This window comes from Nannospalax galili, unplaced genomic scaffold, assembly GCF_000622305.1.
Source record: "Nannospalax galili isolate Female #2095 unplaced genomic scaffold, S.galili_v1.0 scaffold1005, whole genome shotgun sequence".
NCBI classification, from domain to species: Eukaryota; Metazoa; Chordata; class Mammalia; order Rodentia; family Spalacidae; genus Nannospalax; species Nannospalax galili.
Genome location: NW_008353008.1, coordinates 267,970 through 295,013, shown reverse-complemented (window position 1 = coordinate 295,013; position 27,044 = coordinate 267,970). Strand labels below are relative to the sequence as shown.

Here is a 27,044-nt window from a genome sequence, read left to right as displayed (position 1 = left end):
GACTCTCATTCCCCCAGAAGCCATCAACACAGACCCACAGGCACCATCTCCTTATAAGTGCAGAAGAAAAAAACATGGACCACTTGCAATAAATAATAGGTTTGGAACACGTTTGGCATAGAGAATTGAAGATGTGAATCCATTCTATGAGGTGGCAGTGGCTGAGCACACAGCTGTGGTTCAGGGCTCAGTGCTGAATGTTGACAGTGGTCTCTCACCAATCAGTACAGGCCACACATTGGCAATTGACTTTCCACTGTAGATGAGAGGACTGCACTCTGTCAGGCCTGAATTCTCCTCTGTACTTGTGGATTTGCTTATGACCCCTTGGTCGAGTCCCTTGGATCCCACACCCCCCCCTTTGTTGGCTTACTGTCTTGCTTTTTTATGGAGCACATCTATATGTAATCTTTTAAAATGCCCACCAAATTCTCTTTTTTTGCTTCTCTTACATTCCTTCCTTCAAAATACCTTGTAGAGGTTTGGCTAAGGATTCAGGCTGCAGTTCTGGAACCTTCCCAGGGCTCTGGGCTTCTTGTAGGCTTCTGTCTAGCTGGCACTTAGAAGAACTGAGGGAAGCCACTTCTTTTCATCTAGATGTCTCCAGTTTCCAACACTGGGTAGACATCATCCACTTACTGTCTTTTTACTTTTTTTCCTTATTATTTTATGTTTTTTTTATTTCCTTGTTCTCTATTTAGAGAGGTTTTGGCAGAAAACATAAATAAATGCTCTCTGCTCATTTTGCCAAATTTAATTATAAAAACTCTTAGTCTAATTTATAGATATGAGTAAAAATTGAAATCAAAGAGGTTTAGTGATTTATTTAAGGCCACATATCCAACACAGAAAAGCTGAACCAGAATTAACTTTTCAGCTCGATTTAACCACAAAGGGACTGAGTAAGCCCCTGCACCCCTTGGCAAACACTACAGTGACCCCAGAAACCTCAGAAACCAGGGAGAGCAGGCTAGAGGCCCTTGAAGTTTGGCCTGTGCAGAACAGTGAGGGGCCACTGCCAACATTCAGTACTGAGCCCTTAACTACAACTGTGTACTCAGCCGCTGTCACCTTATCCAGTGTATTCACATCAATTCTCTATATCAAACTTGTTCCAAATCTGTTATTTGTTACTTATAGGCCTTTCTTCCACACTTATTTATAAGGGGCTGGTGCCTCTGGGCCCACATTGCCACCTAAATTTTAAAAAGTCTAAATTGAATCACAAAAAATAATGAAATACAACCTTCAGGTCATTTCCACATGTTCAGTAGATGTGTCACACATACACCTGAGCTGTCTCTGCTCACAGCTTCGGGCATCAAAACAGCATAAAGGACACGAGATGTACTCAGGACATGCCTAGGGAAGATAAGCTGCATTAGCATGGCCTGTGATGTTTTGTCAGGGGATACACTCTAGACTCCAGTGTGGTCCACGTTTCTTACAGTATGCCAATACCCTTGATCAGGCAGAGGCAAACTTGTGAGTCCTGCTCTCCAGATAACTCCCCAAGGCTTCATCATTTATTAGTAGCATATTCAAAATTTTTTTCAAAATTCTTCCTTTACAATTTATGAGTGCCAACTGATCCTGAGCTTTCTTGATTTTATTTTTATTTTATCACCCATTCATTCAACAAATATTTCTTCTCTCTGTGAGGCAGTTTTTGAGAGCCTGGGAATGCAGGAGAAAAGAGAGATCAAGGCTCACATTCTAATGGAGGACACAGGCCCAGGAAGGGACTAATCTTCCCAGTCATGTGCATACTTTCCTTGGTTGAGTGCCAAGCATATGGGCAAGTAGGGAGATCATAGGTTTCATGAAACTATACTGCTACAAGACTAGACAGAAATTCCTTTTGCAAAAGATAAGATTCCAAAATCATGAACGTGGGAGTCTATGCAATTTCTTTATTAGACCTAGAGCTTTCCCAACATTTATTTATGCAAATCTCAAGTACTTGATTTCTACCTAGTATAACAGATTTATCAGCCCAGTCTCTACTTTCTCTGACTTCTGGAACTACAGCTATCTCATTCTACACATCAGCATCAGTGGTGTTCAGACATTTGTTAATGACTCACAGTAGAAAGTATGTTTTATACTGTAATACACATTTACATATGTGAATAACATGTAATATGTTCTTTGTTTCATATATACATGTATACAATATGTATAAATACATATACTTGAAACAGATTTTCACTTGCTAATACTCATTCTTACACGAGCAATTCACAGACGGTATCTCTGTGTGACCATTGTTGTACTCTGTAACAGTTTCTTTCTGGTATGAAAGAAGTTTCTTTGATGAGCAGTGACTGGGATATTTGTCTGTAAACGTGAAGATACATATTTTGCACACAGTAAGAAATTACATTCTTCCTAAAGTGAGGGACTCTAGATAAGCTGGCTAGACCTCAGTAGATGAATGTCTGGGGACACTAACTTGACACAACAGGCCTTAACACAAATGGCAGAATGTATGAATTCCTGTGGGGGCAGGGCAAAGGAAGGTGCCGGTGGGGACAGAGTATAAAGATGATTAGGATTGAGATGTTCTGTATGAAATACACAAAAGTTCAATAAGAAATTTAAAAATATTTATTCTTACTAATTGTAATTCACAGCATTGCTGTTCTACTCCATTTTGATTTAGCAGCACTGACTGAACAAAAATGTGGCAAATGTAAGATGCTTCTAAATAATTCCATTGGGAATAAGAGGAAACTTTTGAATTTGGATTTGAATTTTTCCAATACATCTAGCAATCTTAGACTTAGCTTTCAAATTCTGTTTATTTATTTATGGTGATAGTAGGGGTAGGCATGCTCATGCCATGGCACACGTGTGGAGAAGACAACTTGGGGGACTCAGTTCTCTCCTTCCATCATGTGGGTTCTGAAGATCAAACTCAGGTCTTCAGACTTGGTGGCAAGCACCCTCACCCACTGATCCATTTTGTCGACCCCAGCCTCTGTCTTTAGATGGGATACATCAAATTTCCTGTATTTTGTATAAGGAGGCTACACCCATACTTACCTTTTATATTCAGCTACTTCTAACCAACACCTGGATTAATTACACAGAAAATTCTGGTTCTCCAGAGCTACTTCCATCCTTAGCCTTGTAGATGGGAAAGGTTTTCAGGGACCAGAGCTGGAGGGGTAGGTAAGACCGAACTCCTCTACCAGCCTAAACTGGAGATTTAGCTTATCAGCAATTTCCACTTCTTCACTCACAATAACCGGTGTCTCTAGGAGAAATCTGAGCTTGTTTGTAGATACAGAGGGCTGGCCAGACCCCAATGTTGAACTTTCAGAAATTTCACTAGGCTGTTTTGAAATTTTGAATTGATGCCAACATACCATAAAAATTAACAAATGCTAATTGACCAATGCTACAATCAGTGTTGCTGGTCCCTAGCCCGAAGCTAAGCAGACTGTTAAAAGTTCATCAGCATCCACCACTATAGTTGGAAGGACACTAGGCATGAAAAAGGACCCAGGGTGTCTTCTGAACTAGGTTTGGGAGGTCAGAAACCGGTTGGGGATTGCCACTAGATATTGATAGATGTTTATCTGCCGACTTCCTCCCAGGCCAGAAAAGAAGTCTGACCAGCCCATGTGTGAGGAGCATGAAGAGGAGCGAATCAACATCTACTGTCTGAACTGTGAGGTGCCCACCTGCTCCCTGTGCAAGGTGTTTGGTGCTCACAAGGACTGCCAGGTGGCTCCTCTCACTCATGTGTTTCAGAGGCAGAAGGTAGGAGCTGTACTACTCCTCCTCCTTGGCCCCTTCCTGGTGAGTCAGCTCCCTGCAGTCAAAGGAGGAAGCTCAACATAGAGGATGCGTGTGAAGGTCCCCCATGGAAGGAATCTGTGCAATTGGTGTTGCTGCCTCTCATTAGAGTCCTTGCAGGGTAGTAGGGTAGGCAGGAGAGGGAGATGGTGTTAAGGTTCAGGAAGAGATGCAGAAGGATTGGTTGCCCTCTGTAGCTTTGGAGGTTGCTGAAGATAAGCAGTATTAAGAGGCCTGACCAAGTGCCAACTGCTCCAGGCTACTTGAAGTTTATAGACAAGAAAGAATTAGATGGTTTTTGTTTCCTCTGTCCAATCCTAGAATTCTTTTCACATTTGTTAATGAAATGTTCCTTCAGACCTCTTCAAAGCCTTTTCTCACTTACTTCTTATGCAGGAGATAATAAAGATGGCACATAGTTATAGAACACCTCCTGACAGCCTTCTAGTCACTTAGGGCAGATGCTAAAAGACACCCCTGAGAGGGGTGCGTTCCCCTCACCCCAGGTTCCAGACCTCAGCTTCTTCATTCTGACCCAATACATTCTCTACCTCTGTTCATCAGCCTGGTGTTATACAGGAGCAACTGAGAGCTTCCCCTCCTGTGCATGTGAAAGGGAAATGTGCATCAGTAGATTAGCCACTTGTAGCACTGAGAATTTGACTAGCCCCACTTCTTAATTTTTTCCCGCTTAGAATCATCAATTCACTGTACGTTACTTATAAAAAAAGAATCAAAATCAAATTTGAACATCAAACTCCTGGGCAACACCTGCTTCAATCAGTAACCACAATTTGAATTTGTTGTCTTTATTTATTTCCAACTTATTTTTTATTGAGTCCCTCTTGCCTCCTCCCTAATGCCTAGCATATTAAAGCTGGATGATATCTGCTTCTCACTGCATCTCTGGGAGCCCTGGAGGCTCATGGGATGGGCAGAAGGACCTGAAGTAGAACTCCCACCCATTCCTCTTCGGCTAGAGAAGCTTCACTTTTACCTAAAAGGTTTCCACATTAACTTCCATTCTGAGAAACAGCTCTGCAGCTTCCACATGCTTTACAACCACTGTTTTGGCCTTGAGAAGATTGAGGTTCAAATTACTTACATGTCTTACTCAATATCTTAGAGAAGTTAAGGCAGAGTTGGACCAGCATTAGATTTCCTAAATCCCCATTCAGACTCCTTGTGGCTCCATGTCCAGCTTGGGAGGAGGTTAAATAGAAACAGAAGATTATTTCCTGAGTCAAAAAGAACGCAGGAATTTCAAAGTTGAGATATTTGCTAAAAACAGCTGCATGTTACAGGTTTAAGTTTGTATGACAGTCTAGTGGGTATTTGGGTATATCTATGCTATATCAGCACAGTAGGGTTGTAATATATAGATGCCTGCTAAATGAATATTTACTATACATTGCTCAAGTAAATTGGTTCTGAGCTGCACTAGGCAAACAATTCATTCCTGGCCCTAGAGTCACATATTAGACTCCATTCCACTTATAAAGGATGTTTGGAATTCTCTAGCTTGAATATACCATCCTCAATGGCTTATAATTTCGTGTTCTTCATGTTTTTAACAGAATCCAGGTCTCCAGAAAGAATGTGATAAAAACCATGGAAACTCTTCCCACACAAAGCATCCATATACTAAAGTTTATTTGTAATATCAGGAGGCTCATGAGCTTCCCAAGCCCGGTGGTTTACTCTTTAGGGATTAACTACTCCTCTCTCCCCAAGGAAAATACTGTGACTACTCTATAATCAAAAGTGAAAACCAGTAAGATCCTGAGTCCTGTTTTCTCTTCATCAGTCAGAGCTCAGTGATGGCATCGCTGTTCTTGTGGGAAGCAATGATAGAGTCCAGGGAGTAATCAGCCAGCTGGAGGACACCTGTAAAACTATTGAGGTAGGTCATGTGACTTGCAGTGACCCCCCCAAACCAATCCTGCTTCTCCTAGGAGCTAGTGGTTCCTCAGTGACACTAGAAATCCTGTCCCGCTGTTCCATTCTTTCCTTATAGAATGCTCTCCTTTCTGATATGTATCTGAAATACTTCCTGGCACAGAAGAGAACCTGCCACATGACTTTATGAGCCAGATTTTTACCATGATTACTCAGGTGGTTATTGTGTGTGTTGTTTTTCCTTGGTCAGCTCCTTTTGAAAGATTGGCACCAAGAAGTCAGTTGGCAGCAATGAAAGTGAGGGCTGGTGCTATTCCGAAACACATTCTTGGTGGAAATCTAAGCAGTCTCCAGAAATGCCGGAGTCTTTCAGAAATGCTTTAGGGCGTCTCCTGCTGGTTGGAACTGCACTCCTGTGCTCTGACAACAAGCTTCATGCCCTTGCCTCCAGGGGATAAAGCTCTCCTCACTGTGGCTAGAGGGCTGAGGAATTATCTGTTGTCATTGATGTGTGCAAGGCCTCTCTTGTTAACCTATTTATTTCCTTTTGCCCCCATTTCCCACTCCTATTCTCTTCCCATGGATAACCATGCTAATATGTCAGATTTTCTGTTTGTGTGCATTTTTATAAAATATGCATTGTGTTTTATATACACATGTGCCTGTTACTTTTTCAAACAGCATTGCATCTTATCTCTCATTTTGCTTCTTTGTACATTGAACTAAGCATTATAGTTTTAAGATCCATTCATATTACCACAAGTACATCTAGTCCCTCAGTTTCCCCTTCCGTGAAAAGATGACAATCATAGTTCTCAATCTGTAGAGCTTAAGGGCATGAAGATACTTAGCCCAGTACCTGGTATGTAGTGAGTAGTCTTACTATTTTATTATCACAAAAGCAAAGTTTATTAAGAGTCAAAGACCATTTCCTAGAGGATAACTTCAAGATATTAGCTATAATTATCTCATTTTAGATTTAAATATCATTAAAATCAGTTTCCTTTCTTTTCTACACTCCTATTTCTGAAAACATCTGTGATACATGAGGATTCTCTTATAGAAGGAACATTGTTGTTGTTTTTCTTGAGCCCAAGAAATTCAGAAATGGACAACACAGACTGTTTTCTTTGTACTTATTTACAATAAAGATCAAGTACAGTTAGTCATTAGCCATGAGTCAGCACTCCACTGTGGGGCTGTGTTGGATCTAGTGTATATAAATAGGAACCTGTTGCTTGTGGTGAATGAAGCAGTCTTTATCCTTATCCAAGACTGGTGGAACCTTTGTCAGAGATGTCTGTGGGGAACGACTAGCTTCCTGTCTGGGATAAAGACAGAAGAACATTTGTTGAAGGTCCTGTGGGCCACTGGGGTATTAGGCAAGGGAAACAACTGTAGTTAGCCAGCACTGAAGGATACTAGGAGGGTGGAGAGCGATCAGACAACAGGTTTTCTTTATAGAGGCCAGCCAGTGGCTCAGTGGGAAGCAGCTGTTTCTAGTTAGACTGAGTAGCGGACAGCAAAGAAGAGATCTGAAGTTAATTCAGCAGAAGGGATTTAGATAGTAGGGAGAGCAGCCAAGGTCAAGATCATTCATTCTTACTGATAGTGACACCATCCAAAGTGGCACACATATATAAGTATTTTCAGATTTCTACAGAAAAGCATGTAATCACTCCTCCCTAATCTTAAAGATATTGATAGTCTTTAAAGGTGCTTATCTTTGAGCCTGCCTTGGGGGTGCACATGTAATTCTAGCAACTCAGAAGGGGGAGGAAAGATTAAAAGTTCCAGGCCAGCCTACATCAAAATAAAATAAAATAAAAAGAGGCTGGGATTACAGACTCATTTTCTAGTATACAAAGGCCCTGGGTCCAAGCCCCAGTGTCTTGGCAGGGGGGAGGAGGGGAGTCTTCCCCCTTTCATCTGTTTCTTTCAGTTGTGGGACTTCATCTTAAGGAAATAAGATTTTTAAAAGAGCAAGGACAGAGTTATACATGCTGTATAGGACATATACATTCACATGTAACAGTGTGGAATGTCAATATTTATATCTAACCTATACTTTCATGGGAGGGAAAAAAATCAGAAAGGAAAAATACCAAAGAGTTAAGATCTTTAAATAGCAGGACAAGGTGGGTATTTTCTGAGTTTTGTTTGTTTGTCTGAGACAGGTTCTCACTGTGTACTCCAGGCTGACCTTGAACTCACAGTTATCCCCCTGCCTCAGCCTCCTGAGTGCTGAGATTACAGGCATGAGCCATCATGCCTGGCAACAGAGGTGATTTTCAATGCCTTCCTTATTTGTTCCTGTATTTCCCATCTTTGAAAAGGAAGTCTGATATTTTCAATAGTCAGTAAGACCAGGCATGAACGAGTGGATACGGTGTGGATAAGCACAGTTCTTTCTGGTTAGGGTAGGTTTTTCCTGTGGAGATTCAGGAGTTGCTTCAGAGTCACATGGAGGTCTCTCACTATGATTACTGTCTTCTGTTTAAAGAGGCCTGAGGACAGAGACACTATTGCAAACATCCACCTGCGCATCTATAATGCTATGGTAGTCCACCAATCTAGGCCCCCATCAGTGGGCAGAGCTGCAGAAACTCAGCTTCCTACCAGTCTGAATTACAAGACAAGGTGGAAGAAACCAGGGCTCTGACTTGAAGACACATGGTTCTACTTCACATAGTGGTTGAATTCCTCAGAAGGGCTCAGGACCCCAAGCTCCTATGCCTCTGCTCTGGACTGTCATTCTCCTCTCTGGCTTTGCTCACCACAGGCGCAGAACCATTTTCTGAGAAGCTATTGATGGTTCCTAGGGGTGGGGAGCTGTTGTTAAAGGATTCGGTTTTCTGATGGGAGAAGGACACTTTAGGGATGGGAAATTAAGTAGCCCCTGGGGTGGGCACTGTTCTTCCATAACTACCTTGCTTCTCCCGTGTGTGGCCTTGGCAGTGTGCCCATTCCTTGCACATGTCTAATTTTGTCCATAATCATGTGCCACCTTGCAGGGCTGGTCTTGGAGTATTGCTGAGCTTAGAGTAAATCACACAGTGGGCTCCTTGTTACCTCTTTAAAATTATGCATGTAACCACCATGCATTTGCAGTGCTGATGAGGGTGACTGTTTCCCTGTGCAGTAGACTGAGGGTGAGTAAAGAAAGGCCTGAATCTTCCTAGCCCTCCCACCTTACGATGACCCAGCTTGACTTTCCCTCAGCTCTGAATTCCAGGTTCACAGAAGGTTTCTGGGATGTTCTGATTGAGGCCATTATGGATGGTCTAGAGTTTCACTTTGCTTTCCAGGCCTGGAGACATCTTGGGAAGGACTAGAATTGAGGAGGGCACTACTCGCAAGAGTGAAGTTCTCCCCAGGAGCTCTCTGCTTCTGGAAAAAAATGTTTGGCATTCTTTCCTCATCCCCAGAAACATAGCCGCTCTCTTGTCATCTTTACCAATGACACTTGTCCTGTGTCACTAGATACCACAGAGCACAGACTGTTAATAGTAACCCCCCAACAGCAAATGAGCAAACATAGAAATAATCCTATTTTGTATGAATGCCTGTCTGGGGGAAACTGCTACAAATTTAATAATAAACATTTGATACTGAGTGTTTCTAATATCTGAAAATGACAATTTCAATAAGTCCCCTGATGATTTTGGAAGACTAAGTCTATCATATTTCCAAAGCAGTGATTTTACCCCAAACTGCTTTTGTAATTCCTGATACACTGTCTGTGTGTGTACACACATGAAGTAGGAATATAGTAAATAGTTTCAATAATTGTAAATCACTGTGTGATTTACTCTAAGTTCAGCAATGCTCCATGCTGATCCCTGGCCAGTTGCCTCCTCAGACCAACCCTGCAAGGTGGCACATGAGTAGGGACAAAAATTAGACTTGTGTAGAATTTTTAACACCATGTTTTTAAGGCAACATAATATAATGTTTTAAAAGAATGATTTCAGAGTTTGTCATTTAACCGTGGGAGGTGGGACAACTGACTTAAGCTCCCTGTCCTTTAACTTCCTCAATTCTATATGGGGCGATGATAGTGTCTTCATAATGTTCTGATGACCAAATTAGAATAAGAAGCCCATTCCAGGAATTTAGTATGCGTCACCTTATATCATCTTCAGAATCAGTGTGGAACATGTACACTTATCTGGATGGTGCAAATGAACCATCGTTTGACCCACTGGAGCCTGTTTTTAAATGGTATCAGAAAACTGTAGGTTCCCCGTTAGTTGCAATGACAGAGTTGAACAGCTCCCTCCAGGGGAGAAAACTGTAAATGAATGGAACTAAGTACTGGCTCTACTCTTGTGAGTATTGGCAACCAAGGAAGACTGAGCATCTCCTGAGTACATGCTGACTGTCTTCTGCAGAGTGCAGAGTGAAACATCTGCTCAGCTTGCCACATGGATTTCCTGAGCTGTGGGAAGCATATGCCCTCAGGCTTCACAGCATTTACTCAGGGATAGTCTAAATGGTCTGGACTGGTCCAGAAAAGCCCTGATGCCAAGGATCTCAACAGCAAGCATTAGTAAATGCCGTGTCACTTAATTATCCTCTCAAGGAGTGACAGAACAATGCAGTGGTGATGAGCACAAGTTTGGAAGACCCAAGACCCCTGGCCAGTGAATGGAGTTCTCTGCTAAGCACTACACAAAGGTGAGGGCTGAGTAAGAGGAGGCGGAAGCCCAATGTATGCCTCTTTTCTAGAGGCATCCTAGTCTGTGCTCATGGGACTTCTCCAAGTGCTTCTAACTATAGGATGAATGCCTGAGCTTAATATCTTTGGAAGGATCAGTCCACTTCACATGGTTCTTTGTTCAATATTGCTTACTAATATGCTGTCCACTGTTTTATTTCTTTTTTGAGGAGTGTGAGGGTGGGACTTTTGAAGTACTGTATCTGGCATGAAGCTGTAGCTCCACACAAGTGGTTTCCAATGAATGCTGCAGGAATGTGGTGGAGATATGAATGGAGGGTGGAGCCACAGTTGCTCAGTGACAAGTGGCGGGACTAAGGGCTTATCTTCAGCTTTATTTTGGTTACAGGGCTATGCTCCTTACATGGTAAATGCAGTGGTCTTAATCACTTTGGGATTTTTCTGTCATGGCTATACCACATGTCCACAGTGGGTCTGATGTTTACATCTTAGCTCTGTAGATAGTACTCTGAAACTGGATGGGACTGGAGAGAGGCATGCTCTAGCTTGAAGACCACCAGAGGTTTCTCCACATTGCAAAGCCCCAGAGTCTTAGAACTATAGAGTCAGAGGGATCTTAGCAATTATCCAATCTGACCTCTTATTATCATACATATTTTTTAAATTGTCCTGGGGTTAAGTGGCTTCCCTGTTTGCAGTTTTATTTTGCTAGTTTCTTTTGAGGTTTGGATAAGGCAGAGGTTGGAGATATCCACTTAAATATTTCTTTGGGACAGAAGAAAATGAAAGATTTTGAGTGGGGCTTGAATATTTCTAGATGCAAATCATTATATTTATTCAATTTATTCAATCAATTTTCCAAACTCTTATTTATCTAATGTTTATTACAAGCTGTATTCTGCTCACATAATGCTGGGAAATAGACGTGTCCCAAGCATGAATGGCACTTAACTTTGGGAAATTTATATTTTAGTAGAGGAATTAGACAGCAAAACAAATGAGTATCATGATAATTTTGGAAAGTAATAAGTACCTGGAAGGACAATGTGAGCTGATGGAAAGTCACCCATTAGTGCTTGAGAGGCAGCCCACTTGGTAAATGGGATGCCATGCAAGCATGAAGACCTGAACTGGATACTCAGAGTCCATGTAAAAAAAGTCTGGCATGGAGGACATGATTGTAATTGTAATGCTGGGAGCCAGAAACAGGTGGGTCCCTGGGGCTTGCTGGCCAGCCAGCTTAGCCTAATCAGTGTGTTCCAGACCCTGTCTCAAAGGACAAAGCAGTAGTGCCTAGGAATGACACCTGAGGTTGGCCTGACCTATGCACATGCACACATACACACACACACACACACACACAAACACATCAACACATACATGTACATATGCAATTCAACCATTAAAAATAATGACATGATGGTATTTTTCTTGGCAGGACATTTATTCTTTGAGTAAAAGACAGTCCATTGCTTTTTTTCTTATAAAAGATTTTTTTCCATATGTACGTGTGTGTGGTATTCTTCTAGAATACATGCATGTGTTTGTTCATATGTGTGCATGTGTATGTGTGTGCATGTATATGTGGAGGCCCCAGGTTAACATCAGGTATCTTCCATGATACCTTTCCATATTGTGAAGCAAGATCTCTCATTGAATCCAGAATTCATCATTTTGGGTAGTCTGGCTAGTGAGCTTGCTTCAGAGAGTCCCTGTCTCTGCCTGTTATACTGGGTTATGGACGGGCTGCCACACTCACTCAGCTGTTATTGGGTTCTGGGGATCTGAGCTATGGCCTTTATGCTTGTGGAGCAAGTGCTTTACCTGCCGAGCCATCTCCCTAGCCCTGTATGTGCTGTCTTATTCTTATTGCTACTAAACTATAAAGATAGCTAAAAACCAGAGTTCTTCATTTTGACATTTCTGTGAAGGTTACGGCTAAACAATTATTAGCTTTGGGTCAGTATTGAAGATGACCTACGTACTTTGTAAGTAAACAAAATGACTACTTAATTTGTTTTACTTTTTGTTTTGGCAATTGTTTAGAAACAAATATTCCACTTGGCCTCATCTTGCCATGTTAGTATGAACAGGATAATCTTTCCTTTATTAAATCACACTGGGTGTACCCTACAGCTGGAATGAATTTTATTTTTATTCAAGTATTATGAACGACTTTGATTTGTTCTCCTAAGATGCCAATGCATATAGGCATTTTTCCCAGGAGGAAGGCCACACTGCAACCACAGTCTTGTCATCAGTAGTCATCTAGAGGCTAGATTCAGTACATTTAAGATGGAGTTATTTCAGTAGCTAAGCACACACATGCAGTTGGGTACCCTCACATGCTCATACACAGAACATAGAAACAGAGGCATCAAAAAGAAGAAAGCAGAGATATTTGAAAACATAAACTTGAAAGTTCACAAAATTATCCTAATTCAGTTACTATCTAGAGAAGTAGGAGAGGGAGGATGGGAGCACAACATTAAAGACTCATACTTTTAATTTAAATACATTTAGTATTGTGATTAAAAGGAAGGGGTAATCTTTGAAGAGAGAAAATTTTTGTGGATCAGAGATAAACAAAATTTTTATTGTGCTATCTGTGGTCTTGTGGAAAATGGAGACGTCTAACCCTAACCCTATTCCATTTTTCTGACTACTAGAAAGTCACTGTTGGAAAGTGTTGCAGGTTTACATTTTAAAGGCATAGAAACTTAAATTCAGAGTGATCGCCATCATACCTAGGTGGACTCTGGGGACACTTTGTTTTGTTTGGAAGTGCATAGTTGTTCCTTAATTAACTTAAAAACAAATTGATAACCTTAGGTATCCATTATTTGTTGACTTTCACAGCACTTCGTTAGCCTCTAATTTGCTGGGTCTATCTCAGAGCAAGCAAAATGGATAAACGACAGTCTTCCATTTCGCAGAGCATTTCCTATTTGAACCAGATGTTAGATCACATGAACATTTTAATCTATAAAGTTTTAGTGTTCTAATTATATAATTCCAGAGGCAGACGCTGTATTTTCCACATCTCAAGCAGATTTGTCTCTTTGAGCATTTATATAGAATTATAACAAAGGCCAATTAAGCAAGAGAAGAAAGACATAATAATAAAGAGAAGAATACATAAAGAGAATAATAAAGAGAAGAAAACATAATAATTTTGTTTTGTAGTCATCATTTATAATGAATTTTATGTTTAACATTTTCCTGAACACTGGAAAATTACAGTAGGGTTTTGGATTACACAATGTCTGATAGATATCAGCAGTTAATGAATTTTTTTAAAAGAATTTTATTGAATGAATATAAATCTGACACATTTTGAGATTTTTTGGGGGGCCTTTAAAAAGCCTACTTTCAGCACAGTATATCTGTCAGAAGGCCTATACTCAGTTTGCAAGCATTTCATGTAAATTGTAAAAAACTTCTTTGACAAGTTTACGCATGTATGTAATGTATTTTGAACATTCCACCTGCATTGTTCTCTCTTACCCCCTCCTGCTTTCTCTGGACCTCTTCTTCTCCCAACAAGTCCCCTTCCTATGTCCGTATATTTTTTAAATGACCCACTGCATTTAATTAGGGTTGCTTGCATGAACACAGGTGTGATGTTATTTGCTGGATCATAGACAATTTACCAGTTGCTGTACCTCTGCAGGAATATGGCACCCCACCCCACCTTACCCGGCCATCAACTGCCAATAGCTCCTGAGATAGGGACAAGGCCTGAGTCCCTCCCCTAATCATACTGGAATGTTAGAAGCTCAGTCTTCTGCAGGTAACCACAGCTTCTGTGAGTTCAGGGTGCAACAGCCATGGCATTTTCAGATGTGTTTACAGCAATTTTTCCCACCCACTGACTCATAGATTGTTTCTGCTTCTTCCTCTTCTGCAATATTCCCTGAGCCTCAAGTGCGGAGGTGATACAGATGTCCCATTTAGGACCAAGCACTCAGTAGTCACTTATTATCAGCACTTTGACTAGTTCTGAGTATCCAAATTAAACAATGCCCAGTGCAACCTAATCTATAAGTATAAACATAAATATTTATAAGGCAGTTTGACAATATATCCATTCAGTAAAATAACAATAATAGGCTTCCACTTAAGGCCTATGACCTCGAGTACCAGTTATAAGTTCTCTCCTGTGGAGCCAGCCTAAAATCTAATCACAAAGTGATTGGTTACAACCCCATAACAGTAATACCACTATTGCCCAGTGGGCACATCTTGTCTGGCAGAGCAACATTGTACCATGCAAGGTCTACCACTGGGTAAGACTTGATGACTTTTCTCCCCCAGAAGCCTGCATAGCACCTGTGAAAGCTACCCAGTAAGAAGAAAGATTCTAGCTCATTTTTATCATGTGTCCTAAAACTCAACATAGTGTCTTCAGTAATAGGGTCTTACCATCTAGTATTGGTGAGCAAGAAAGAGAAATGATAATAGTCTGTATTGTTTTGCAATACATTGCACTAGGATTTTTGTTTAATAACCCGTGGACAGCATTATCTACTCATGCAGGGTACCTCTGTTAAAACTCATTTTAAAAGTATATATTTAAAGTAGTCCCAAAGTAGCAGCTTTTCATACATCCTTAGTTTTTGTTAATCTCCCCAGTTCCTCCTCTCTCCCATCCTTACACCCCCATCCTGCTTAGACCTTTCCATCCCTAGTATTCCTCCCCTCTACCTTCATATCACGTGTGTTCTACTATCCTCCCTCCTTATTAAGGCCTCTTCTACTCCCCTATCCCATCTCACGGGCTTTTTCTAACTTCTTAGTCTCTACACACACGTGAAATTAAACATACATGAATTTAAAAATTAGAAACTAGGATCCTTATATGAGAGAGAACATCTGGACATGGGCTACCTCACTTGATGTAAAGTTTTTTCAAGCTACTTATGAGGACAGGTATAGCTGGGTATGGTGGGAATGAGCATGACCCAGGAGTTTAGAGTTTTTTTATTTCAGTCCAGGTACCAATAATGAATGGTAGAAATTCCTTTAAGGTAGGACATCTCTATCAGTTTCATGGGAGTGAAAACTACTATATAGAACAGGGTACTTCTAACAGTCCACAAACTTCAAGATTACACAACTGAATGATTCAAGTTAAGGATTTGAATCAGAATCAGTAAATGCCTACATAGTTCTCACATGGACCCAGTAAAATTATAAGAGCTATTTGAAGTATAGGTGTTAGAAGAACTGTAATGACGCATAGATCAATCACGCAGTAGCTACACTGTCAGGTATAATTAATGGAACTTCCTGCTAAAATGATAGCAATTTGGTTAAAATTCTATCTGTGAAAATAATTTTAAAATTGAAATAGAAATAAGATTCATAACTGGCAATAACACCAATGAAATAATTTGTTCTATTTAGGCCACTAAGTAAATTTATATGTTTGAAATAAGTGTTGTAATCTTTGTCGTAAGACAGATACTAGACTTCACATGATTGCACATCAGTCTCATTACAATGATTTGGCATTCATTTTCATAAAGTTCAATTTTCTCCCACATATTTAATGACATAGAAGAAAACTTCCATAAAGGAAACCAACCCTATCAGAATCACGTCTTACTGTGATATTCACTGTATGCTGTAAGGGCACAGTTCATAGAACAAGTTGATAAAATACTATTTTCCCAGGAAGCAGTTTTAGCACTTCTAAATATCAGAGGCAAGTTTCAGGCCCACAGTGGGCACATGGTTGCCTGTAGGCTTTGCATAAAAGGCAATACGATAAAAGAAAGTCTGATTGGGAAGCTACTAACAGGCTTCAGTTCCTAACTGTGGTTAACAGTCTAAATGTTAAGCTAAAGAGCTGGAAATGGATGGAACTTTGGTAAGTCTGGCAATTTCCATATCTAGCAGGGTCCCTTGTTCAATTTTTTGTTCCCTCCTACCCAGCCTTCATTCCTACTCATCCCTTAAGGCCAAACTCAGATGCCACTTCTATGAAGATTTTCTAAAGCCAACACCCTTGACTCTCCTGAAATACCCTACCTACATTAAGGGTTCATTAGCATTCTACCTCCATGCTTCTACAATACTTGGTATAAATCTTGAGTATGTTTCCATTCCTTGGCCTCTTATATTGCATCCCATTATTGGGCCACAGGTCTCCTCAGTGAGTTCCTGAAGAACAGGAACTATGTTTAGTTCATTTTTGTGTCTCTTGATGCTTCTGCATTACAGAAACAATATGTTTAAGAATTATTTGTTGAATGAATGAATAAATGGGTAGATAGCAAACAGTGTGGTCACCTCCAGTGGCGGCCTGAGTGCCGCTCCTTCGTTCTCATGGGCATTGAGGCTGCTCCTCCGCTCACCCTAGGCTGAGGCCGCTCTTCTGCTTGCCCTGTACTGCTTCCTGTCGTAGCTGCTTCTGCCCAGTCCCAGACCCCAGAGCTAGTGAGGAGACTGTGTCAGCAGAACCGCATTCAGACACAGGAGACCGGGTTCAGTGACACAGGTCTGCTTTATTGCAGGAAGGCACAAGCTTATATAGGGGTAGTGGTCCAATCACAGCACAGCAAGTAGGATACCTCATTAGCATAACAGGTTTAGCATCCTATCACAGTACAGCAAGTAGGATACCTTATTAGCATCAACTATTAGCATAACAGACTTAACGTCCTATCACAGAATAATGGGTAGGATGCCTCATTAGCATACTGGGTTTCAGATTATAGAGCCTGGATTCCTGGAAACCATGTGACCCTGACGGTTGCAATTTCACCCTAGACTCAATCCTATCTCCCACAAAACAGTACATTTAAAATAGTTTTGACTATTTTATCCCCTTCATTTATCATAGTGTGGTTAGAAATTGATAAGAAATTCCAGGCATTGTGGTACATACCTATAATTCTAACACTTGAGAGGAGGCAAGAGAATCAGGAGTATCCAATGTTGACTACACAGAGAAATCCTGTCTCAAGCCCCCGCTACCCCCCCAAAAAATTGTGCTTGGGGATGCATGCCTGTAATCCTAGCACTTCAGAGACTGAAGCACTAGTATCATGACAAGTCTGTGGGCAACCTGGGCTACATGGTGAGTTCCAGGGAAGCCTAAACTACAGTGTGATATTCTTAGAAACAAAACAAAACAAGCTAAACAAAAACAGCAACCACAGACCAACAAATAAAAAGGAAGGCAGTAAAGTGAGACGTTCTTTCTTGTGTGTTTGTGAAGGATATTTATACTACCTGGATGTGTCCTAGGTACACCTAGATTCTATCCTTAAGGATGACTATAGTTTAGATATTTAATAAACTCATGTAAACATAAGAAAAGAGAGATGCATGACAACAAAGAGAACAGTGCTTACTAAGTTGAAAGAACATGTGATAAGGGTCACACAGAGGTCAGAGAGGTCAGAAATACATTATTCTGGTTTTCAGGACAGGAAAGCTAGATGAGATTACAATGTTTCAAACCCACTCTCAGTTGTAAAAGCCCTAACCCCCCAAGATGGCCAGATCTAAAGAGACTAGCATACATATCAAACTTATTGGAGCTTGAAAAACCAAAGACAGATGATTAGGCCACCTGGATAGTTAATTAATTATGATTGATACGTGGACTTGTCTTAAAGGGAGCTGCAGGGAATTAGAGGAGCATCAGCCATAGGATGCAAATGTGCAAATCAAACTTCCATTAAAGCCTTTCTTTCTAGCATTTCCCTCTCTTCGGCAGTATAGGATAAATAGATTATCTGGCAGATGCAGATGCTTTATGGAAGAAAAGGTGTTCTGACAATGTCTAAGATTGCTTAACATTTGTGTCTGTGATTTGCAGAACATTGTAGACTGAGGGAGCAAAGAAAATAAAATGGTCAATTGTTGCTGTATTGCAAGGTATGTGATAGAGAAGAGTAGAACATTTGAAAGGAAAGCTAGAACTAGACCATGAGTAGTCCTGGAAAAGGGCTATGAAGTTTAAATGTTCTTGTTTATATTACTGGGATTCCCAATAATAAAAGCATGATTAGAATTGTACTCTGAGAAAATTAATTTGGCTGCATCATGTTAGTTGGTTTGGAGAAAAGATCCTGGATGCAGAGGCCTGTGGGAAGCTACAGAAAACTACATGGGAGGGAGGAGAAGAGAAAGACTGATGCATACAGATTAGGAAGTACCATAGTTTTGTTCACCCCACAATATGGCCTGAAGCCTACATAATCTAAATGGAATATAATGTGAAATGTGATCTAATTTCTACAAAATTCTCCCCCAAAATAATAATAAAATAAAAAATGGCTCAGTTGCTAAAATGCTTGCTGTGCAATCTTGAAGACCTGAGTTTGACTCCTCCACTCCACACAAAAAGCTAGGCAAGGAGAAGAGACCTGTAATACCAGCACTGGGGAGGAAGAGAGAGGAGGAGCCCTGGGGCTTGCTGTCCAGCCAGTCTAGCCAAATGAGTAAGCTCCAGGTTAATAAAAGACAATGTCTTGAAAAATAAAGTAGACAGAACTTGAAGAAGACACTCAGCATTGACTTATGGCTTCCATATACCTGTGCATTCACATGCACCTGCATATGTCTACTCACAGACACGTACAGACACACAGACACACACAGGTGAATGAAAAACAACAAAAAAAATCATTGATTGAATTTTAGATGTCTAAATATAAAATTGTTAAAAATTAGACGTTCAAAGCATCACCACAATGGATATCTATATCTAAAGAGACAGCTGAAGGGAAAAGAAACACGCATATCCCACATAACACAGGATCTTATCTTCTAAAATGTCCACATATTTCTCCACGATAGACTTTCTCACAAACCCCTTCTAATATCAGCTAACCCGACTAACAGGAATGCTGCAGAAGGCAGAAGCAGGACCTGTGTGAGAAGTTTGATTCCCTCTATGGTATCCTGGAGGAGAGGAAGACCGAAATGACCCAAGCCATCACCCGAACCCAAGAAGAGAAACTGGAGCATGTCCGAGCTCTCATCAAAAAGTATTCTGATCATTTGGAGAATGTGTCAAAGTTGGTCGAATCGGGAATCCAATTCATGGATGAGCCAGAAATGGCTGTGTTTCTGCAGGTAATTCTTGCCTTTTTTTTTTTTTTTTTTTTTTTTTTGAAGGGGTTCTTCTTTTCACCCCCCCCCCGCACGCTAAAACACCCTGCTGAACAAACACCACCCCAGTGCTCTTAGTTGCTGAGCCATCTCTCCTTTTTTTTTTTTTTTTTTTTTTTTTTTTAAGGCAGGATCTCCTTGTAGACTCCCCCAGCAGGCCTGAAACTCATCGTGTAGATCAAGGCCAGCCTGCTCTGTCTCCCAAGTGCTGGTATTAAAGACAGGCACCCCCGTGCCTGGCTCTGTGGGCATCAAGGAAACAACCGGAAAGATGAGTACAAATGTGACTACTTTTTCACCATTTTATGCACATTTCATTTTAAAATTTATTCTCCTAACTAAAAACTTCATCCATCTGACATTGCTTAAGCAGAAAGGGTTCTGACAAAACAGAAATTGCCCCTGGCATTTAGAAACTCTGCTAGGAGATTCTGAGTCAGCAAAGCAAGGAATTAAATCTCATCACCAACTTTGATAAAAAGAAGCTAAGTAAGCCTGTCTTGTGTTTGCTTTCACAGAATGCCAAAACTCTGTTACAAAAGTAAGTAATTTTTATTTTATGGAAAAACACAATTTTCATTTTTACCCTAGGCTGTCAAACTTTAAACAGTGACAGAAAATGACAAGTTTGTCTTTGCTGCAGGATCTCGGAAGCATCAAAGGCATTTCAGATGGAGAAAATAGAACAAGGTTATGAGATCATGGACCACTTCACAGTCAACCTCAACAGAGAAGAGAAAATTATACGTGAAATTGATTTTTACAGAGGTGTGTTATTTCTTTGACCACCCAGTTCAAACTGCATGTGTGGGAAAGCCGTAGAAGAGTTGGGTGAGAGGAACAGGCGTGCAAAATCACTTCCAGAATGGACAACTTCATAAGGATCGCAATCGAACGTGAAGCTCAGTCTTACAACAGGATCACATAGATTTTGACTGTGTTTAGTCTAATAGCTTTGCATTGTGTAGTACATATTTTAATGCCATTATCAGGAGTTTGACTCTGGGTAATGAAATGCTTAATAAATGATATTAATGATGACAACTCAACTTCAGTTCTACACAGAGTATTAAGCATGGTGAGAAATGATATGAAAACAAAATAGAAGACATCTGTGCTAGATAATGGTACTATATCAACTTTATCAAACATTAGAGGATAAGAACAGAACCAAGTCATAGAGCAAGTCTTAAGACATTAGACTGGGTCCCTGGGACCATATGCTGTCTGTCCATGAGCTATAACCCTATACCTTTGGCTCAGAATTCCCACTTCTAGAAATCTGTCTTAATGAAGTAATTGAAAATAGAAAAAATAACCTTAGAGTTGATCCAAACTCTGATCACCTTGACTCATACCAACCCATATAGGTGCCAACACCCCGGCTAGACTGCTAACTGTGCCTTGAGATTGCACTTGAACCCACAGATATAATTTTAGAGGCACATCTTCATAGTGTATTTTTATAATTTTTATCTAATATTATCTGTCCTTATAATCATTTGAATATATTTTAAGATCTGTAGGTGGAGAAAAAAATCATGGTAGTAATTGTGGCATAAAATTGATGTATTCAGTGAACAAAGGGAGTAAGAAATTAAAATAAGCCATTGTTTTCTGATAGGAAAGAGGGTTGCATTTCCATTTAATATGAAAGAGATAAGGAGGTGACGATATCATCTCCCCAGAAACTTGAAATATGGCAGGTTCTCATAAAAATGTGACCAGGCGCTGGAAGTGAGACTATACAGTGAGGGGAAGGACTTTGTACTGGGGATAAAAGCAAAGTGATAGCCCCTTCACATTTGCCCTGCCAAGGTAAATGTGAGAAATACAAGGTTTCAGGATGGCATACGTGGACCATTGTCAAGTGTCTGCTGGGGTTATTTCCCTAGCCCTGGGCTGAGGGTACTAGTCATCACCTTGGATACAATGGTAGTTATAAAAAGTTTTAAAAAATCTTATCTTTCTAGAAGAGGAAGAGGAAGAGGATGAAGGAGAAAGAGAAGAAGATGGAGAGGATGCAGTGGAAGTGGAAGTAGAAAATGTTCAAATAGAGTCATCAGGGGAAGATGAAAGTCTGGAACGAGCCTCAGAGCCCTCTCAGCAGGCTTCAGAGCCCCAGGCTATCCCAGGGCGACTTTTGGTTTCCTCTCCAGAACCACCTTCAGCCCTACCACCTGCTGCAGATATCCCGGTGACACAGGTAATCATTCTCAAATGCCTTCCTACCAAAGTGCCTCATTTCCAAATACTCTAAGCAATGTATTCTACCATAAGGAAAAGATAACTATATGCCAGGCATTCGTATGTGACAAAGAGTTCAGGACAGTCACAACATCAAGGGGGAAACACCCTCTAGGTGATGTAATGGGTTCATTACTGTTATGGTTGGTTGGCAAGACTTAATGCCACTTTTGTACCAACAACGCTCTCAGATATGAGGCAGTCTTTGTCGAAATTGTGTGTGTGAGAGACAGAGTGAGAGAGACAAAGAGAGAGAGAGATTAATTCATAAAGAGCTGCTCATGAGATTGTCGACCTTTCTTTGAATCAATAAAATATGGGGTATAGTATAAGAAATGATATGATATGAGAAATGAAAGTGATCACACTTCCAAGGTAATCCTAAATTTTCTATATATAAAATGGAGGAAGTAGATAGAGAAACCATACGAGTTCAGGCTGCTTACCGTGAAATGCAAGTTTATCTTTCCTTTGGTGGGCAAGCAAATGAAGCTTGGGTTTTCTATGTGTTTGTCATTTGATGACAGTGTATGTTAAACACATTTTAGGAAATTAGAATCTGACCAGCTAACCTTAGGTTTCTAGAAGCTCACTGTCCAGTTTTGATTATTGTGCTGACCTCAGGGCTCTTTAGTGTACAGGATCCCAGTTGCTGAGTTGGAGGGGAGGAATGTAGGTATGCTCATCAAAGAGGGGCCCTGGTTTTACTTGTTTTCAAGGTTGATTGGTAGAGAAAAAAATCCCGGAGGGAAAACTCAGACATGGAATTATATTCTGTGCTGCCTCCATAGGAAGCCAAGATACTGTTCATATTTCCCCAAATCTTGAAATTCTAAGTATACTAGTTGCACTGGAATTGAAAGAAGGGAAGTTAACTAATGAGGGTTGGATTTGGTCAATTAGGTCATTTGTTTTTTAAAATTCAGTTTGGTGCCAACATTAATTCTGATTAATAATTTGCCATATCTGGTATTCCATAAGCAACTTTTCACTTGAGGCTCCTGTTTCCTCCCTGTTGTTCCTACCATCTAGTTCAAGGCAAGCACAGAGAGTATGTAGATGCTTGCTAGAGGGACAGCACTGTGGTCAGCATTCTGCCCTTAGTCCTTCCAGAGAGCTCAGCGTTCAAACCCAAAGGGAACTAACCTCAACTGCTTTTTCCTCTTCTTCTTCTTTACTTTTGAATTCATCTGTTCTGATTAAGGGGGAGGTGGTGCCCACTGACTCTCAGCAGACCACAGAGTCTGAAACTCCAGGCCCTTCAGCAGCGGAAGCGGCGGATCCCTTGTTTTACCCTAGTTGGTATAAAGGCCAAAGCCGGAAAGTCACCGCCAACCCACCTTGCACCCCTGGGAACGAAGGTCTGGGGCAAATAGGGCCTCCGGGTACTGAGGAGTCCAAAGTGCAGTCCGCAGAAGTGGCAGAAGCCGCAGCCAATGAGCGGGCAGCAGTGAGTGGTAAGGAATCTAGTTCACCTGCAACTACCTCTCAGGTTAGTGTCAAAGCTCTTGTGTCTGAATGCTTTCCTGCCCCGCTACAATCCTGCTGGAAATAGCCAGAGCACAGTAGAGGGAAACAACCGCCCTGGGGAAAATTCAGGAATAGCTCATCCTCCAACGCTGGCTTGCATTTTAACACTCAAGAAAAAGTAAAGAACAAACTATCTGACTTCCCTCTGCCTGTGGAGACCTCACACCTGGCTTTAAAGGGGACCGGGTCAAGCAAGCCTGGCCTTAGACATGCTGCTGAAAGCTGTTTCATCTGTACTGATCGGCTGGTGTCTCTGGTTCTTCTTTGTGATGTCCACTTACCCTTTCTCAGCCTCCCGGAGCTCCCCTCGGCCTTGGGCTTCCAAAGACTAATTGCCTGCTTGGAAGTCATTCTCAGCAACCCCCCAGGAGCATGTTTGAATTAGTTTTAAATTTGCTCTATAAAATAATCTTGGATTCATGCATACCAGGGGTGTGCTTGCAATGCCTAGATAATCTTGGCCCAATTAAATCTGTGCTTCCTAAGCTTGTGCTCCTGGGGACAGGAAAACACAAGGCTCCTTCCATTTTTAAAGGGACCCTTGATAACTTAAGAACATTTTTTATGATAACGATAATTTTCTCTTTTTATAATGAAAGTTTGAAGTCCAAGTTATCTCCCCAATACCTAGGTAGACATTTGCCTGTCTCCAAGAATCCATAGAAGAAATCTTTTTACAATTTCTTCATGAGGAAGAATGCTCATGACCACTGTCACTCTGGATATGAGCATTCCTAAATAATGTGTGGGGAGTGAGTGTTGCCCAGACGAGAGCCTGTCAATGAACTTCCCTACTTCTGTGCTCCTGCATCATCAGGTGATTCCAAGATCAGGACAACAAATAGCATGATATCATCGTATCTGCTCAAGTAGACCTCAGTTTCATGAAGTAATGAAAGGACATGGTTTTTTGAAGAATTGAAATACCATTCTTTTGTGCCAATTATTTATTTTCATAGATAGAAAATGACAAAAAAGGCAACTTGCTTGATGTAAAGCAACTTTTCAAGGGATTAGTTTTAGGTTAAAAAAAGTGGACTGATTATTTCCAGAAAGTTTATGGAAATTCTTATATTCAGTGGAAGTTGAGGAGGAAGATTTTCCTTTAAACAGTAGTGCAGTTACCTAATGAGGAACACATAGCAGGTTTCCAACACAAAATAAAAAAGTTATCTAAATGATGCTGAAGAAAATGATTTGTGACGATGTCAGTGAAGATTTCTTCTTGTTTTCTCACAGGAGTCAGCAATCTGCCTAGCACTTCTGGCTTTTCTTATTCTCCACTACATCTGGAGTCAGATTCAGTGCTTGATTTTTGCTTTAATGGGTAGGAAATGTTTTCTTTTCCCTTTAACTAACATCTCATGTAGTTTCTTCCATGATGTTCCTCTTCTGTAGGCCCAGAGACGAATTTGACATAAACCTTGAGGCGCACTCATCTAAAACCATGTTCACTGATAACACTCAAGGCCCCAAGCTCCCTACAACGCAGGTGCCTCTGCACCTTCTTGAGGAGACTTCTATCATCTTTTCCTGAATGGAGAACCTTGATTCAGAACAGTGACTCCAAGGGCAATTATTCAGTGATCCAGTAGGCCTGAACCCTCCAGGTGGCCATTAGGGGTGGCAGCTGTGCAAGGTGTGCAAACACTGTGAGGACTCTGTTCTTACAGTAGAGGGAGAAGCAGCAAAGAAGCATTTCAGAAGCATGTAGGGGTGGTTTTTAGAGCCCTAAAGAAGATTTTCAATTAATTAGGAGCACCGTTTCCTCTATTTACCCAGAGAGGTCTAGATGGCTACTGTCAGGAACACTGTCCTATGCAGTTTCCACACTAGCAATTTCTCAGTTTTCTGTGAACTCTCATTCTCTATAGGGTTTTCCCTGGGAGAGGAAATCCCCAAGATAAAGCTGATGTGGGTATAGCAACAATTAGGGGCATTGAATAAAGATCCGAACATCAATGGCCGCGTACTGGCCATAAAGAATCTGAACCAACGAACAGCCATTATGTCATTCAACAGTCCTTGTCTTTTATTTCAAGTCACATTTCTCATAGTCAAGCTGAAAGTTTTTTTTCGGGACTGACATCTTATCTTTTGAATAATCTTCTGAAGGTTACCAATTTAATTAGCAATATTTGAAGATCTAAAGCACATGAACTTCTGAGAAAATGAACTCTGCTGTCCTAAGCCCTTGTGCTTGGCTAAGAAGCAGTCCAGGATCCCTGGTATGGAATGGCAACAGCTATCTTTGGTTCCCTCACCTCTCATCATAGACCCCTTCTCTGTCTCATTAGCCATCTGCTCTGCAATGACTGTAGGATCCCCATGGGTTCCTGCCGTGTCTATAACTCTGTGAGCAGGGCCCTCCCTGTGCTATTTGACAGTCAAGTACAAACATGTGCACCCACAAACGTTCTGAGCATGCTTAGTTCAGCTGCTGAGCTCGACATTCTTGTGGTAGAGAAGAGTAGCAGCATCGGCCATGGTCTCAGGAGCAAAAATGGGGAGAGAAAACATGCTTATTGGAAGAGGGACCTAATTGGGGATCTGAATAATTGTCTAAAGAGTTCCGTTTGCATTCTGAGAATGTGGATTTGGAGCTTTGCCATCATACATATTCTTAAAATATTCTCTGAGGCTGCAAGGGGAGTGTCATGCTTCATGGCTGCCATCCACCAAGCCCATGTCATGTATGCTGACATTCATATGCCTGTGTGGTGAGATGACAGTGAGGCAGGTGTGGTGGAGTGGGGTCGGTGGATTGATGTTGCTTGTGCAGTTTTTTGTTTGAGAGAGGCCTTCTCACACAGCAAAGCAAACCTGGTCGTAATGGGTACCACTCTTGGATCCCAGAAATGGGATATGAACAGAGTTGTGAAGACCTCATAGTGACAGATTCCTCGGTGCATTTGTTATAAACTTGGTTCAGCTTCAAGATCCAGAGTCCAGTTTACCAAATGACTATTTGTCCAGTGTAAATTTAGCTTGTTGGGATGTCATACTGCACCATTATTTGTCCAGTGTAAATTTAGCTTGTTGGGATGTCATACTGCACCATTAGTCTTCCCTTGAATACCTAGGATGTAATTCATGAGTTCTCCTGATTCACTGATGGTCATATCTCTCTTTACTAAATAGTCCCAAGTCAGCAAACAGTATTACCTTAGAAACTCAAGCATCACAAGCCAAGTTTCTCACCTGCAATCTACTTCGACCCCTTTGACTGAACTACAAACCCTTTAAGAGGGCAAATGGTCTGTTTCTGGGCTTTTTCCTCATATCTCTTCACATAATGAAACCTACCCTTGACCCCAGAACCCAGGCAGCTAATGCCTGCTCAAACCGGTCATGCCAAAAACAAAACAAAACAAGAAACCAAATTTCAACTCCCTCCACCACTGGTGGATGAAGCTGCTACTTTTTGATAGATTGGAGCATTGTCACCTTCCCCATCTTAATTTTCTAAGAAAAAATACATTTTTTCAACATTTGAATTGAGTCCAATGGTGGAGTTCTATGTCATAAAAGCCATAGTTCACAGCCATCCTTCTGCAGGATGAACTTTGAGCCTTGTCACTCTATTTTTGCCAGAGAACTGTACCGAGACCCTAAACTGGAGCAGCCTGCTAGCTGCAGATTTGCCTCTCTGTGTCCCAGCCTTCTGGTTCATGTCTGCTGAGTACGCAGCAAACACAAAAAGAATGGAAATAACATTTGATTTTACAATCCGTTTTAAATTTCATTT

The 27,044-nt window shown here is 41.0% G+C and overlaps 1 protein-coding gene across 3 annotated transcripts in view; it reads left to right on the top strand.

Annotated features, from left to right (window-relative positions):
- Nucleotides 1-27,044, top strand: part of Trim55 (tripartite motif containing 55) — a 51,547-nt gene that overhangs the window by 3,695 nt on the left and 20,808 nt on the right. Inside the window, exons 3-9 of one of the 3 annotated variants that reach the window (XM_008850255.3) lie at nucleotides 3,606-3,771; nucleotides 5,615-5,710; nucleotides 19,250-19,483; nucleotides 20,038-20,060; nucleotides 20,163-20,287; nucleotides 21,493-21,725; nucleotides 22,971-23,258. In XM_008850255.3, the coding sequence (XP_008848477.1) occupies nucleotides 3,606-3,771; nucleotides 5,615-5,710; nucleotides 19,250-19,483; nucleotides 20,038-20,060; nucleotides 20,163-20,287; nucleotides 21,493-21,725; nucleotides 22,971-23,258 (1,165 nt within the window). The remainder of the gene's footprint in view (nucleotides 1-3,605; nucleotides 3,772-5,614; nucleotides 5,711-19,249; nucleotides 19,484-20,037; nucleotides 20,061-20,162; nucleotides 20,288-21,492; nucleotides 21,726-22,970; nucleotides 23,259-27,044) is intronic. The other 2 variants (XM_008850256.3, XM_008850258.1) reach the window with 2 other exon arrangements.